The sequence below is a fragment of the Vulpes vulpes genome, chromosome 4 (assembly GCF_048418805.1).
Source record: "Vulpes vulpes isolate BD-2025 chromosome 4, VulVul3, whole genome shotgun sequence".
In the NCBI taxonomy this organism is placed as follows: Eukaryota; Metazoa; Chordata; class Mammalia; order Carnivora; family Canidae; genus Vulpes; species Vulpes vulpes.
The window spans coordinates 76,947,759-76,961,731 of record NC_132783.1 but is presented as its reverse complement, the minus strand read 5'-3'; the positions used below and the strand labels follow the sequence as shown (position 1 = coordinate 76,961,731).

At 35.6% G+C, this 13,973-nt stretch overlaps 1 protein-coding gene across 6 annotated transcripts in view; it reads left to right on the top strand.

The window, feature by feature from the left end:
- Positions 1–10,577, top strand: part of CTNNA3 (catenin alpha 3) — a 1,674,060-nt gene extending 1,663,483 nt beyond the window's left edge. For all 6 annotated transcript variants that reach the window (XM_072756138.1, XM_072756135.1, XM_072756140.1 and 3 more), the window contains one exon: positions 7,678–10,577. In XM_072756138.1, the coding sequence (XP_072612239.1) occupies positions 7,678–7,965 (288 nt within the window). In that variant the 3' untranslated portion in view covers positions 7,966–10,577. The remainder of the gene's footprint in view (positions 1–7,677) is intronic.
- Positions 10,578–13,973: the final 3,396 nt, after the last annotated feature.

Sequence of the window (13,973 nt, the reverse complement as noted above, 5' to 3'; positions counted from 1 at the left end):
TTTCTTTAGTTGTTCCATGCATTGATTTTCCTCCCTTTCATCTTAAGTTATCTTTTTCTGTTGTCACGTTCCGATGGAGGGTTGGCAAAGGACAAATTTACTATGTGAATCCTATCAGTGGCCCTTTGGAATAACTCTTCATATTCAAAGTGGAGCCATCTTCTCAATTTAATTATAAGCTTGACAATTTCAATTTGGATATGTAACTCCATTTTGACTAGCCTTAACAAAGTCCCTAATTTGATTTTCCCATTAAGCCAGCCTGGCTGTTTAGCATTTTTGAATGCATTTGAAAAGAGAAAATGCTTTCAATACAGGCCTTTCTTCTAAAAATCTGTTCAGAAACAAAAGAATATGTCAAGCAAGTATTTGGATAAAATTAGCTCCTCAAGAGAGGTTCAGGATAGATAATAAAAACATATTGAATTATATTATGGAAATTTGCTGACAAATATATATTTAAACACTTCGAGTGGTGTACAGCTACCATTGTTAGATCAATCTAGAGATGAAAATGACACCTATACAATATAAATATTGTAAAAATCTGTAATATTTTTAAGAAACATTTATGCTGTTATCTACCAAGACACATACATAATGCCCTTTCACATTACTTATGCTAAACTTATTCCTAATTAGATAATTTAACTGAGAACTTTAAAACTAAGTAATGATTAAATAGAACCTATAGGTTAGGGAACCAAATCCTGGTTTCTTTCTTTCTTCTTCTTTTTTTTATTATCATTTTTAAAAATCATGGTAAGTATACTCTTTAACTGTCATCCCTATTTCCCACATCCTCTACCTGCCTCCCTTCTGTGAACCATGTCTATTTTCTATAGTTAAGAGTCTGTTTCTTAGTTTGTCTCTCTCTCTCTCTCTCTCTCTGTTTTTCCTTTGCTTGTTTTATTTCTTAAATTCCACATGAGTGAAATCATAGGGCATATTTCTTTCTCTGACTGACTTATTTCACTCAGCATTATACTCTCTAGCTCCACTCATATTGTTGCAAATGGCAAGATTTCGTTCTTTTTTATGGCTGAATAATATTTCATTATATATGCATATGTATGTGTGTATATATGCATGTGTATATATGCATGTGTTTATACACACACACACACACACCATATCTTTATCCATTCATCTCTTGATGGACACTTGAGCTGTTTCCATATCTTGGCCATTATAAATAATGCTGCCATAAACATAGAGGTGCATGTATCCCTCTGAATTACTGTTTTTGTATTTTTGGGTAATTACCCAGTGGTGCGATTCCTGGATCATATGGTAGTTTTATTTTTTAAGTTTTTGAGGAAACTCCATACTGTTTTCCACAGTGGCTACATCAATTTGCATCCCCAACAACAATGCAAGAGGATTCCTTTTGCTCCACATCCTTGCCAATATCTGCGGTTTCTTGTGTTTTTGATTTTAGCCATTCTGACACATGTAAGGTGATACCTCATTGTACTTTTGATTTCCCTGTTGATGAGTGATGTTGAGCATCTTTTCATGTGTGTGTTGGCCATCTGCCTGTCCTCTTTGGAGAAATGTCTATTCATGTATTTTGACCATTTTTAAACTAGATTATTTGTTTTACAGGTGTTGAGCTGTATCAGTTCTTTCCCAATCCTAGTTTCTATTACAACCAAGGCAAACAAATTAATTTAATTTTATTTGAGAATTAGAGAAAATTTGGTTTGTATTTACATTATGATATATTATATTTTATTTTATTTTAAGATTTTATTTATTTATTCATGAGAGACACACACAGAGAGAAAGGCAGAGACACAGGCAGACGGAGAAGCAGGCTCCATGCAGGGAGCCTGACATGGGACTCAATCCCAGGTCTCCAGGATCACACCCTGGGCTGAAGGCAGCAGTAAACCGCCACCCGAGATGCCTAATTACATATTTTAATAATTTAATAATTAAATGATATTATGCAATTCTATGTCAGAATCTATAATATGATTTATGTTCTTTTCTTTATCTTATTGAGATCCACATTTTAAAATTTAAAAATGTTTTGTTATATATTAGTACTAATCTCAAAGTTTTTAAGCTGTTTGGAGTTTATAATGATGACTGAGTATTTATATTTACAATTTCAAAATAAAAAAAGTCTTCTTAGAAAATAATGGAGTATAAAGAATATCAGACCACCATCCTGATAAAATACCTTGGCAAGTAAAATAACTTCATTTTTCTTAGTACCAATATACATTATATAAGTTCTATAATCTTCCCCAAATCAGTTATTAGGTAGTCAATTTTAAAATTTTAGACATTTTATTAATATTAGTGCAGATTCTTTGTTCATACCTGAAAGTAAACACACATTGAAAGTAACATATTACTGAAAGGCAGGGTGTATAATGGGTAAGAGCACCAGGTACTTGAAAGAGACTGCCTTGGCTCAGTTTCTGGCTCTCCCATTTAACAACTGTGTGGCTTTGAGCAAGCTTACCAAGCCTTCCAGTTCCTTTGTTTCCTCATCTCTAAACTGGAGATAATAGTAGTACTTACCACATAGTGTTGCTGTGACTTAATGTGTGTCAACTACTTAGAACAGGGCCAACACACAGGAAGCACACAATAGATATATTAACGATTGTTATAAGCTGTTATTATAATTGCAGCCCAACTCCACACATTTGCCTTTCAAGTATTGTACTGTGCAGGTGCAACATCCACCAGGGGTCTTTAAGTTAGGTAAACATTGAGACTCACAAGAATTTCATAGTCTACACTTGGCACCAGTTTACCCAGAAGGTTTTAGGAAAGGAAATATAACTCTTTAGGCAACGTCAGGCTTTTTTCTCTGCAAGAGTCCCCATAGTGGTAGCTTGTATGGCAGTTTGCACAGGGTTTGGGAAGCTATGCTTTCCCCAGGTGACAGCCTAGATGGGAGATGAGATCCATATCAACGGGAGTGAGGTTCCCTTCCTGAGCATCCTCCTATAAAACATATATCTGATACAGTTCTTCTATCCAGTATTTGGGGAGTTAGAATAGTATAGTACAAGACATTCTGGTGTTCTTACGTAATGTAGATGAGAAACTTAGAAAATTAAATATTTTTTTTAAAGATTTTATTTATTTATTCATGAAAGACACAGAGAGAGTGGCAGAGACACAGGCAGAGGGAGAAGCAGGCTCCATGCAGGGAGCCCGACGTGGGACTCAATCCCGGGTCTCCAGGATCAGGCCCTGGGCTGAAGGCGGTGCTAAACCACTGAGCCACCTGGGCTGCCCCGAGAGATAAAATCTTTTTTTTTTTTAATTTTTATTTATTTATGATAGTCACAGAGAGAGAGAGAGAGAGGCAGAGACACAGGCAGAGGGAGAAGCAGGCTCCATGCACCGGGAGCCTGACGTGGGATTCGATCCCGGGTCTCCAGGATCGCGCCCTGGGCCAAAGGCAGGCGCCAAACCGCTGCGCCACCCAGGGATCCCTGAGAAACTTAGAAAATTAAAAGAAGGAATAACTACCTTGTCTTTTTATTACTCTTGATTATCAACATCGCCATAGGATTTTGACAAGGGTTTGCCAGCAGGTGTTCCACTTGTAGTTGTGAAGGACTTACATCACAAGTATTGAACATGGGGTTTTATAAAAGGATCCAGATGTTCCGTTCTGTCACATGGACAAAAAGTTGATATTTGATGAGGAAAAATAAAGTATCTGTAATGCCATTGAATTGTTCCTTTCCCAGAGCAAAGCATTACAGACATATCTCTAACTAGGACCAAACCTTTTGTCTGAAAACACTCTTAGAACGGGACAAATTGGGGGGACCCTTAGGTGGCTCAGTGGTTTAGCATCTGCCTTTTGGCCCAGGGCATGATCCTGGAGTCCCGGGATCGAGTCCCACATCAGGCTCCCTGCATGGAGCCTGCTTCTCTGCCTGTGTCTCTGCCTCTCTCTCTCGGTGTCTCTCATGAATAAATGAATAAAATCTTAAAAAAAAAAAGAATGGGATGAATTTGTACTGGCCTCTCCATTGAAATCACAGAATACATACCACAAAGCACAAGAGAAACCTAAAATAAAATCAACTAAGATTCCTATAAACTGATAATAATGAGTAGGATTCTACTGAGATAGTCATAATTTGGATTGTTTGCAAAATACATCTTACAGTTAGGGTAAGAGCTAATTTACTAAACATAATCTCTTTATATTTATTTAGATCTTTGAAAAAGATGGGGCATAACTTCCTTATTTATGTTTGAACATGGACAATATTGAGAAATTTATTGTAACATTAGTAGATCAATAAGCTCAGTTATTCTAAAACCACACCAAAGTTGTAAGAAAAGGGACAAATCACCAGCATGCAAAGGGACACTATCTTCCTATTTCCTGCGGTAGGAGAGCAGACTTCCAATTAATGAAAGACTTTTCATTTTAGGTAAAAATCCTCTTTTAAGGGTTATTTAAAACCTCATCTCCTGTTATGGAAAGGGGGTATAGAAAGCTTGAATTCAAATATTTATATATAACCTTTGGAGGCTTGAGCTAATGGGAGCCTTTTTTGTTCTCAGTTGATACCTTGATCAAGAACATTTTATCTAGATCATAGAGGAATGTTATCAGATATTAGGGAAAAAATCTCCTTCTATGGTAATTATTCAGGTTGCATCTGCCTGGAAGAATGTTCAGTTAATGAAAGTGATTCGTTATCATATGAGAATTTTTGGACCTGAGTTTTACAGCCTGATGGGTTTACTGTACTGGGCTTTTAAAGTATATTAACATTATTGTTTGCACAGGTGTATTTGTGAAATTCAGATTGAATTCTGAATTCAATAAGTTGAACACGGAGACCCCAAGTGATGCATTGCCCAACTCAGATTTGCCTTTGTTTTCACAAAGAAGGTTCTATTGAATACTTCCCTTGAAGGATTTTTCATCAAAGTGGACATGGATAGGAACACTTACAAACATTTTTTTTTGCAGACAGGAAATCATGCAGTTACTCTCTATTAATAGGCTTGAGCCACTGTTTGGACCTCAAGCAAAATCTCCTATTATTTTTAGGCTTGTCTGTGCACCCTGCTTGTGTGGCCAGGTACTTGGCTAGTAGCAGAGAGATGCATCTTAGCACACATAGCTCTTAGACTTCAAAGATTCTTATAGAATGCTTGAGAAACTTTCCTCATTAAATGACTGTATTCTTGCAGCAATGGTCCTAATTTGTCTGCAAAACTAGTCTTCACACTCTCCTGGGGAGGCAATTTGTCCTATGGCTTTACTGAGTCACCCAGAGAAGTTTTACTACAGCCATTTAGAATTTTAAAATAAACAGTTTTGTCAGATGCCAGCGTAAGAGATCACAATGGCACAGACAGGACTTTGCTGATTCAATGAAGAAAGAAGACAAGCCAGTTTCCACATGTTAAAGCATGGATTGAACTTAAACATACTCTCTTGGCTATTGGTTTATATATAATACTTACATGGAAAAATCAAAAGGAAATGAAATAAAATACAATCTATACATAACAAGATTACAAAATCAAAAGGAGGAGACATGCATGTAAAAGGAGAAGAGCCAAAGCCACTGGTGACATCCTGAATGATAGCAGGTCTCTAGAATGTTCTTCCATGAAAGACTTTATGGTAGCACAAACCAAATATTTTCATGTTTGAGAGTGAGAACTCCCAAGGATCCTCAATACTATTCATGTTAATTCATCATTTAGAAACACTTTCTTCTCCCTATGATGAGATTGGAAACTCCTTTCAGAATCTAATTGGCTCCCAGAGGTTTTAATAAAAATTGCTAATTATTAAAGGACAGATTTTAGTCTATAATCTGTCCACAGCGGAGCATTAATAATGAAGTGTGTTATCCTATCCTAAAGTCTAGTGTTTTTTCTTTAAAGTTACGTACAAATTCAGAAGCTCTAAGTGTCCTCTGAAATACATGTGAGTGCTTCATGAAAGACTGTTTAATGTTTGCAAAGCACTTGTCATTCCTGCCACATGTACAAATTCTACATTTCTGGCTTCAATAAGTAAAACGACTTAAAAATATGTAGTTGCCAAGTACTACTGCCTTTCAATTTACATATTTTTTGGTGTTACCTTTTCAAGGATTTCAGGCTTGGCATATAATGGAGCTAATTAAATTTTCTTCCTAGGAAGCAGCCGGCTAGCCCACTGCCCCAGGCACATAACCTCAGCTTACTACTTTCCTTCGCTCATTTATTCTGTATGTGAGATGAGACTCCTTGAGCTGCAAAGGTAGAGTACTCAGGCCACACAGCTGCTGATGGATTTTAGCAAGCACAGAGCCAGTGTTTGAGTCTCAGCCCTGACAGCACACATCACAGAGAGATGACAGTGGAGGCACATCTTCCTGTAGGAGTTGGCTGGGGATGACAATCTGCCAAACTAAAATAATGGAAGAAGCATTAGTTGTATAAAAATGAACCAGCTCGGCTTAGCTCTAAGGTGTTTTGCGAAATTCTATGGATATCACTCCATTTCCCCCTGAGATTATTTTTGTGAGCTATCCAGAAGACAAAACGATTAAAAACAAAATTGTGTGAGAAAACGTTTGTTTTAGTATTAGTATTTTCATCTCTTTATAATGAGACAATTTTGTCAGTTTTCATAAGAAACAAAGGAAATGTATTTAAAAACAATCAGCTATTTGGTAATCACTACACTAGGTTCCTTGACACATATTTGTATTATCTAACTTTAATAAGCATTTATTTTCTATTAAATATCTGAGGAAACTAGGATGAAAATGGCTAAATGATTTGCCCAAGTTCTGAGGCAGACATAGAATTTAAACCCAACTTTCTTTGACTGAAAAGACTTGGCTCTATCTACTTTAATAGACTGCATGATCAGTTTAAAAGTTCTGTGGTTGAAAAAAAAAAAGAGAGAGAGACACTTTTAGGTAGAATTATTTGGGCAATATTCATGAAAGTGAATGGTATATATGCATATGTACACCTATACGTGTGTATAATATTTATCTGAAACTATAAATTCCCTGAAAGGAAGAGTTTTCAAGTTGCTATTTTTATAAAGTTACTTACATATACTATAGATTTTATTGTGGATAGTCATCTTTTTTTTTTTTAAGGTTTTATATATTTATTCATGAGAGACACACAGAAAGAGGCACAGACACAGGCAGAGGGAGAAGCAGGCTCCGTGCAGGGAGCCCGATGTGGGACTCGATCCCAGGACTCCAGGATCACACCCTGGGCTAAAGGCGACACTAAACCGCTGAGCCACCCGGGCAGCCCGTATAGTCATCTGTTATAGAAAGGGCTCAGAATTACCCCTGGAAATAGGGAAATTCATTACGAAGAAAGCAGCGACCATCTGGACCTGGACCTTACAATATTACATAGAAGTTATAAAATCTCTTTCACTGAAAACCAAGAGGTGGAAATTAATCTCTTTAAGATATCATCTCAGAAAATAGGATAGGAATGTGTTTATGCATCAGATAAAGAGATAAATGATAAATTCAAGTGGATAGATGAATGTAGATATTTCCACAGATACACAAAATGTGGATTAATTCATTTCTGGGGATAAAATGAAGTGGAACATTTAAGTTTCTGTAACATTAAATCTTTTTATATTTCTGATTGCATTCATGAATAATAGCTCTTTTTTCCCTCCTACAGTTGGATAGCGTCACCTCCCTGATTCAAGCAGCCAAAAATCTAATGAATGCTGTGGTGCAAACAGTGAAAATGTCTTACATTGCCTCAACCAAGATCATCCGAATTCAGAGTCCTGCTGGGCCCCGGCACCCAGTTGTGATGTGGAGAATGAAGGCTCCTGCAAAAAAACCCTTGATTAAAAGAGAGAAGCCAGAGGAAACTTGTGCAGCTGTCAGACGAGGCTCAGCAAAGAAAAAAATCCACCCAGTGCAAGTTATGAGTGAATTTAGAGGAAGACATGTCTACTGAAACCACTCTTCTCCTCTAGTGCCTATATTACAAAGTCTGGACTAAACACAGTGTTTTAATTTTGCACTTAATTCATTGTAAGTTCACTAACTTTTTAGAATCTAACCCACAAATAATGTAAAACATTGGAGGCAACATATATTTGGGATCATGTCGTTGTCATCTGTGTATGACCAGTACCTAATAAGTACTCAGTACATGCTTGTTGAATGGGTGAACCTTTTAGGGGTCATCCAGTCTTTCCTGTCACAGATGATATCTTACATTTATTACCAAATGAACACTGGAGACTCAAGTGAGTCCCATTCATCTGTAATAGCTTAAGTACACTCACCTTATCATTTTGGATTAAAATACTGATGAGCTCTTGACTTAGTTTTCAATGAAAGAAAAGACTTCATAAAATATATCCCCCTTAATCTCTCTATACTTTTTAATCCTACCTAACCTAACAGACATATGTGATTCTCTTGATATCTAGAGTTTGAATTTTTTTTCAATCTCTAGATATTTGTATCTATTGTCAATTGATTAGGCTAACACCACAAACTAACCAAGCTCAGTGGTCAAATTCAGCCTTGATTATTAATGAAGCATTTTTGTAACATTATAAATAATACAGTGAGTTTTGATGCCACAAATGCACCTTTAGGCTTCCATAGTGTTCAGCAGTTCTGTACATTGTTAGATTTAAATGGTTCACCAGAATACATATGGAAGAAAAGTTATGACTCATTGGGGGAAATGGGATACTCAACTATATGCCTGGGTGAGTTATGATTACAAAAATAGAAGGAGTTCTGCATGACTCTAAAAATAGATATGTATTAGCTTGCAATTGTAATTAAATGGAAAAGGCTAGTTTGAAAAACATTTTGGTGTTGAGTAAAATATAACTGCATGAAATGTATCAGTGAACTAGGAACTAGAGTTAATGGCAGAAACTGGAGTGATTTTAACAACATTATTTAAAATAAAAGTCGTTGAGGTAACTTTATAACTCCAGTCACCACACTCATCTTTAGTTAAGTTGCTGAAGGACTTCATAATAGTCTTAGGGTCTAGTGCATTGCTTCTCCCCTGCTCTCTGTCTCTGTCTTTGTCCCTGCCCTACATCTCCTTCTTTGGAGGAGTTGTTTCATTTTTTCTCACACACAGAGTTACCATTCACAAGTTTGCAAACATGCATTCCCTATTCTACTTAATCAAAATTATACTATTATTGTAACTTGACTCTGTACAACATTGCCATTAATGAGTTGTTTCAACAACTATGTCATCTTGTTTGATGAAGTAAAATCCAAACATGCAACATCAGTTGACTCTAGGAGGAGCAGTGTGGGTAAAAGAATGTGTGAAACATAAGAATGCATAAAGTTGAGAGTATGATATGTATGGTACCTTGAGCTAAACAGTGTGGGGAAAAGATTTATTTAATAGATCATTAGCAATTATGTGGAAAGTGCTAACTTTCTATTGTTATGAATTATTGTATTCTTCCAAATGCTGAGCTGCCTTGGCTCAGCATATAAACTTCCTAGGAGGTGAAGCCATAGGTCCTCCCTGCCTTGCACTCTACACTGGCCTACAATAATTATCTAGGACAGAGTCTGCTCCCTAAAAGAAAAAGTAGCATAGAAAGGAATTAGAGAATTTTTTTTCTATTTTCCAGAGATATTTCTATTTTCCAGAACTATTTAGATAATAAAAAGCAAAAAAGGGAGTTCCTTTTGTTGAAATACTACTATTTCTTCCAAGAGTAGATATTACAAGACTGACATCTATAATCTACTTTTCTCAGATAGAAGTGTGAATTCATAATGTAGTTAAGAAAACAATTTTTTTTTTAAAAATCACCAAACTACTAGTTGTATATCTTAGTTCCTAAAGCCACAAGTCAAGAATCCTAAGTATCATTTAGGAAACTAATGTCTGTTTGATTCTACTTCAGCTTTCCATAAGTTGGAGTTTAGAATGCAGGATTCATGCCAAAAGAACAAATACCTTGAAATTATACCATTACCAAATAACGTCTATAGCTTAAAAAATGACACTTTACCCAAAATGAGGTATGAACAAGGCCTCTTCTTCAAGTAGGTAGATTTCCAGCTTAGCTCAAATCAATTAACTATAATTAAACAAAATAATTAAAAACATGACTTGGAGAATGTCCCAGAAGCAAAGTCCACTGTAGTAATTATCAAAGGTGCAATAAGACACATAGAGCTGAGAATGATATCTGTCTACTTAAGTAAATTTCCACAGTGGGCCATTTTGAAGCTTAGTTAGATTCAAACCCACTAATAAGTGCTTATACACAAGAAAAACTAGCAGCAAATATATTAAATGTTTGTGCTAGAAAGCATAGTTAGATGAACCTTATCAGGAAATATGAATGTACTATATATATTTATATTTAAGTGCTTCTTCTGTGGGGGAATGGTGGACATTTATTAATGAGAGTGACAGGTTGGTGGCCCATCCATGCACCTTTTGAAACCATATCACAGATTGGTGTTTCTTCTGATGATACATTTGCTTTCACCTGCTAATCAAAACTCACTTTTTTTTAAGTGAAATAAACTTATGCTAACTTTTGTAGAAAAAAAAAACCTTGAGAGAGAGGAGAGGATTTATATGATCTACAAGGATAGTTCCACTGTACTTAGTCAAACAGCAGACTGGAATCAGACTGATAACTTAAATAAAAGGGAGATACTTATATTTCTCATTCTTCTTGTTTGAGAAAAAACTTCCAGTTTTTTTAATTAAAATAATCTTTGGTAGATTATTATTTCACAGATATTTTTTTTATCACAACTGGAAATAATTGGATTAAAATATTTGTTTCCAATGGCATTTCTAGGTACAATTCAATGAATGAGTCAGGAAAAGATTTCAAACCCCAAACTTCTAAGATAATTTTTTAATGATCCTTTCTGTTTCTTTTAAGACATGAATGAAAATAATGAATATTAGAAAATATAATATTCTTATTTATTCCCTCTGTTTTTTGCAAAACTCTTAATTTATCAATATCAGTATAACATATGTTCTCCATCACATGCCTTCTGTGTAAGGGTTAAGGACTCCACAGTCACGCAGAAAGGCTCACTTTTTCAATCTGGCATTCTGGCTCACTTACCAGCTTCAAAGGAGGTCAGTTTTCAAGTCATAATACAGCAAGATAAAATTATGAATATGTAGATAAAAGCCCAATTTGAGCCTCAAACTTAATAATTAGTGTTCCTCGTATTCTATAATGAGTGGCTGAAAAGCCTAATGTCTCACACCAGAGAAAATACTTTCAGTGGCTTTCTACACCTTTCTACACCTCAAGGTGGTCTTTTCATCATCCATCCCTGGGCTAAGGACCCTCATATTAACTGCTGACAGTTCTCTCCCAGATTGATGCAGTCAGGGTTGCTCATCCCAATTATGCCCAGTTCATGTCCTTTCCTCTTGGTCCATGCACCAAAAATACCTTTCTCTCATCTCTCATCTCTGTAAGTATCTATCCCACATAGAAATTGATTAATATATTCTATAGCATTAAAATTATAAATTTGAATTCCCAGCAGCATTAGTTCTTGCTTTTTTTTTTGGGGGGGGGGTGTTTTATTCTATTCCAGAAAATATTCTTACTTTTTTGGTATCAAGTGCACACTTCCTGATAGGGATTGAGGTTCCCATGGATACAGATTTCAGTATAGTGGCAAGATGAGTGGGATGAGATCTGAGATTTTTCCTGGTGATATTTACCATTCTCCAGTGAATTCATTGCAGAATTGCTATCCTGTTGCAGGATCATCATAGGTAATTCTCTAGGTCAGCAAAGTAGGCACCAGAATATCAAGCTGAATGAAATCTGTACTTTGTTTTGTCAGCCAGTCTTTTGCCAAGACAGCCTGCCTATTGCATATTTAGGAATCAAATAGTCATTTTTCTGTTTGGATAGTCAGAAATGTTTTTCTGTTTGACTTGATCAGAAGGTTTAGGGTCACCTAGTTAAAAGATTATAACTTGCGTATAATTTCAAAAATTCCTTTTAAGTAAACTAGGAAAATTTCTGCAAACTGAGAAATTTATATTTCTATATCATTTTCATTTGTATATCACATATCAGGAAATAACACTTAGATGAAAACTCTATACCATTTATGTCATAACTCTTTCCATGTTGTTACGATATCTTTAGTATTAATATTTTGCATGCTATTACCAAATAAAAAAGCCAGGCTTAATGACAGAAGCATCTACATACAAAGTAAAGTTTTCACTTTGGCCTATTAGGTCTACTAGGAAAGAAAATGTGGACGTTATTAAAACCAGGTATATGTAACTACAGATGTTTTAATCAAGATTGTAACACTATCCTAGATATCTACAAGAGAGAAAAGAAGAGAATTAAAATTTTAAACACTTTATTTGCCATTTTAAACTAATTCACATGAACAAGAAATTTTTCTTTTAAATCAAATAAACAGTAGTTTACGACAGTCATCATTTTACATGTGAGTTTCCCCCCCACCCCCACCAGCATAGATGGGATCTACTCCTAAACACTTCAAAAGAAGAAAATTAATACCATTTGAGAGAACCATTTTGAAATGGAACCCAGCCTTACCAGGACCCTGTCTATGGCAATGGTTGTTTCTAGAGTTGGCATTTATGTAGATCCCAGGATGAGATGTTTCATGGCTGCAGGCTGGCTTGTGGCATCCAAAAGTCCCCATTGGTTTTTTGGGAACGAATCACAAGGACTGCCTTTCAAAATGAGTTTGACAAGTTGGAGAGAAAAAGCAGTATATACAGAGCAGTTCTAAAGGGATGTAAGGAAGAAAGTGACAGAGGCAGGAGAATGAATAAGAAAAGTAGTTGCAGAAGCAGATAACTTATAGCCAAAAGGAGGAAAGGTTTTTGGTTCTATGAAGATTGGGCAGTCTCCTCCTGAGGAATATTTTAAGGATAGAAAATGGTACTTGTCTTTGGTGGTTTGGATGAAGTCATGTAAGTGGCAGGAGGATGAACTATATAATTTTGAGGATGATTTAGTGATATTGTTTGCAAGATAAGAAAGGGAAATTCTAGGCTGCTGATGGGTGATATTCTTCCCAATATCAGAGCTCCTCAGGATAATCACACATCAATGATTTTAATAAATATTTGTTGAGCAACTATGACCTTCCAGGCACTGTTCTAGGTTCTTAGAATACACCAGGTAACAAAACAAACAGTGGTCTTTACCCCATGAGCCAACTCTGTGTTAAATACTATTACCTTGTTTATTCTCTTACTAATCCTATAGGATAAACATTGTTAACTCCATCTCACATATAAGGACACTGATGTTTAAGCAGGGTAAGAATCTTGTTTGAATATTCATTTGCTTTAGAATTTCTTTTGTTGCAATCTAGAATCTGAACTTTGGCCATTATACCAACCAGACTTCTTGAAAAAAGAGATTGGGTTTTTTCAGTTTAAAATGAAATACGCATTTCAAATGCTGCCTTCTTATGTAAGAGCAAATAGATGGAAAGTTTAAAAAATATGTTATCTATCTGTAACTACATCATTTAAAGCAGATAAAAGGCGGTCACATAAGTAATTAGGTGAATATTCTCACCTCTAATAATCTGAATTAGAGTATCAGAAGTATGATGAATGAATATTTCAATTATATGTGATCTGGAATAGGATGAAAACCCTTGGCAAATTACTTTTACTATGATAGAGGAGACTTCTTCTATGCAAATGCCTGTTTCAATCCATCTTCAGCATTGATTGTTGAAAAACATATGTTGGTACCATTTCTTTCCTATTTCACTGCTAATGTGTGCCTGTGTGTTTAAAGTTATGGATCCAAGGGGATCATTGGCCAAGGACTATTGAAATAAGATAGGGGTTCTTTGTATTCTAAAATGACCCAAACTGTAGCAAATGTATGTTTCCTGTTTTATGGAAGTCATAAATGTATATTGTGTGTATGTGCCTGGCCTGCAGGTAAA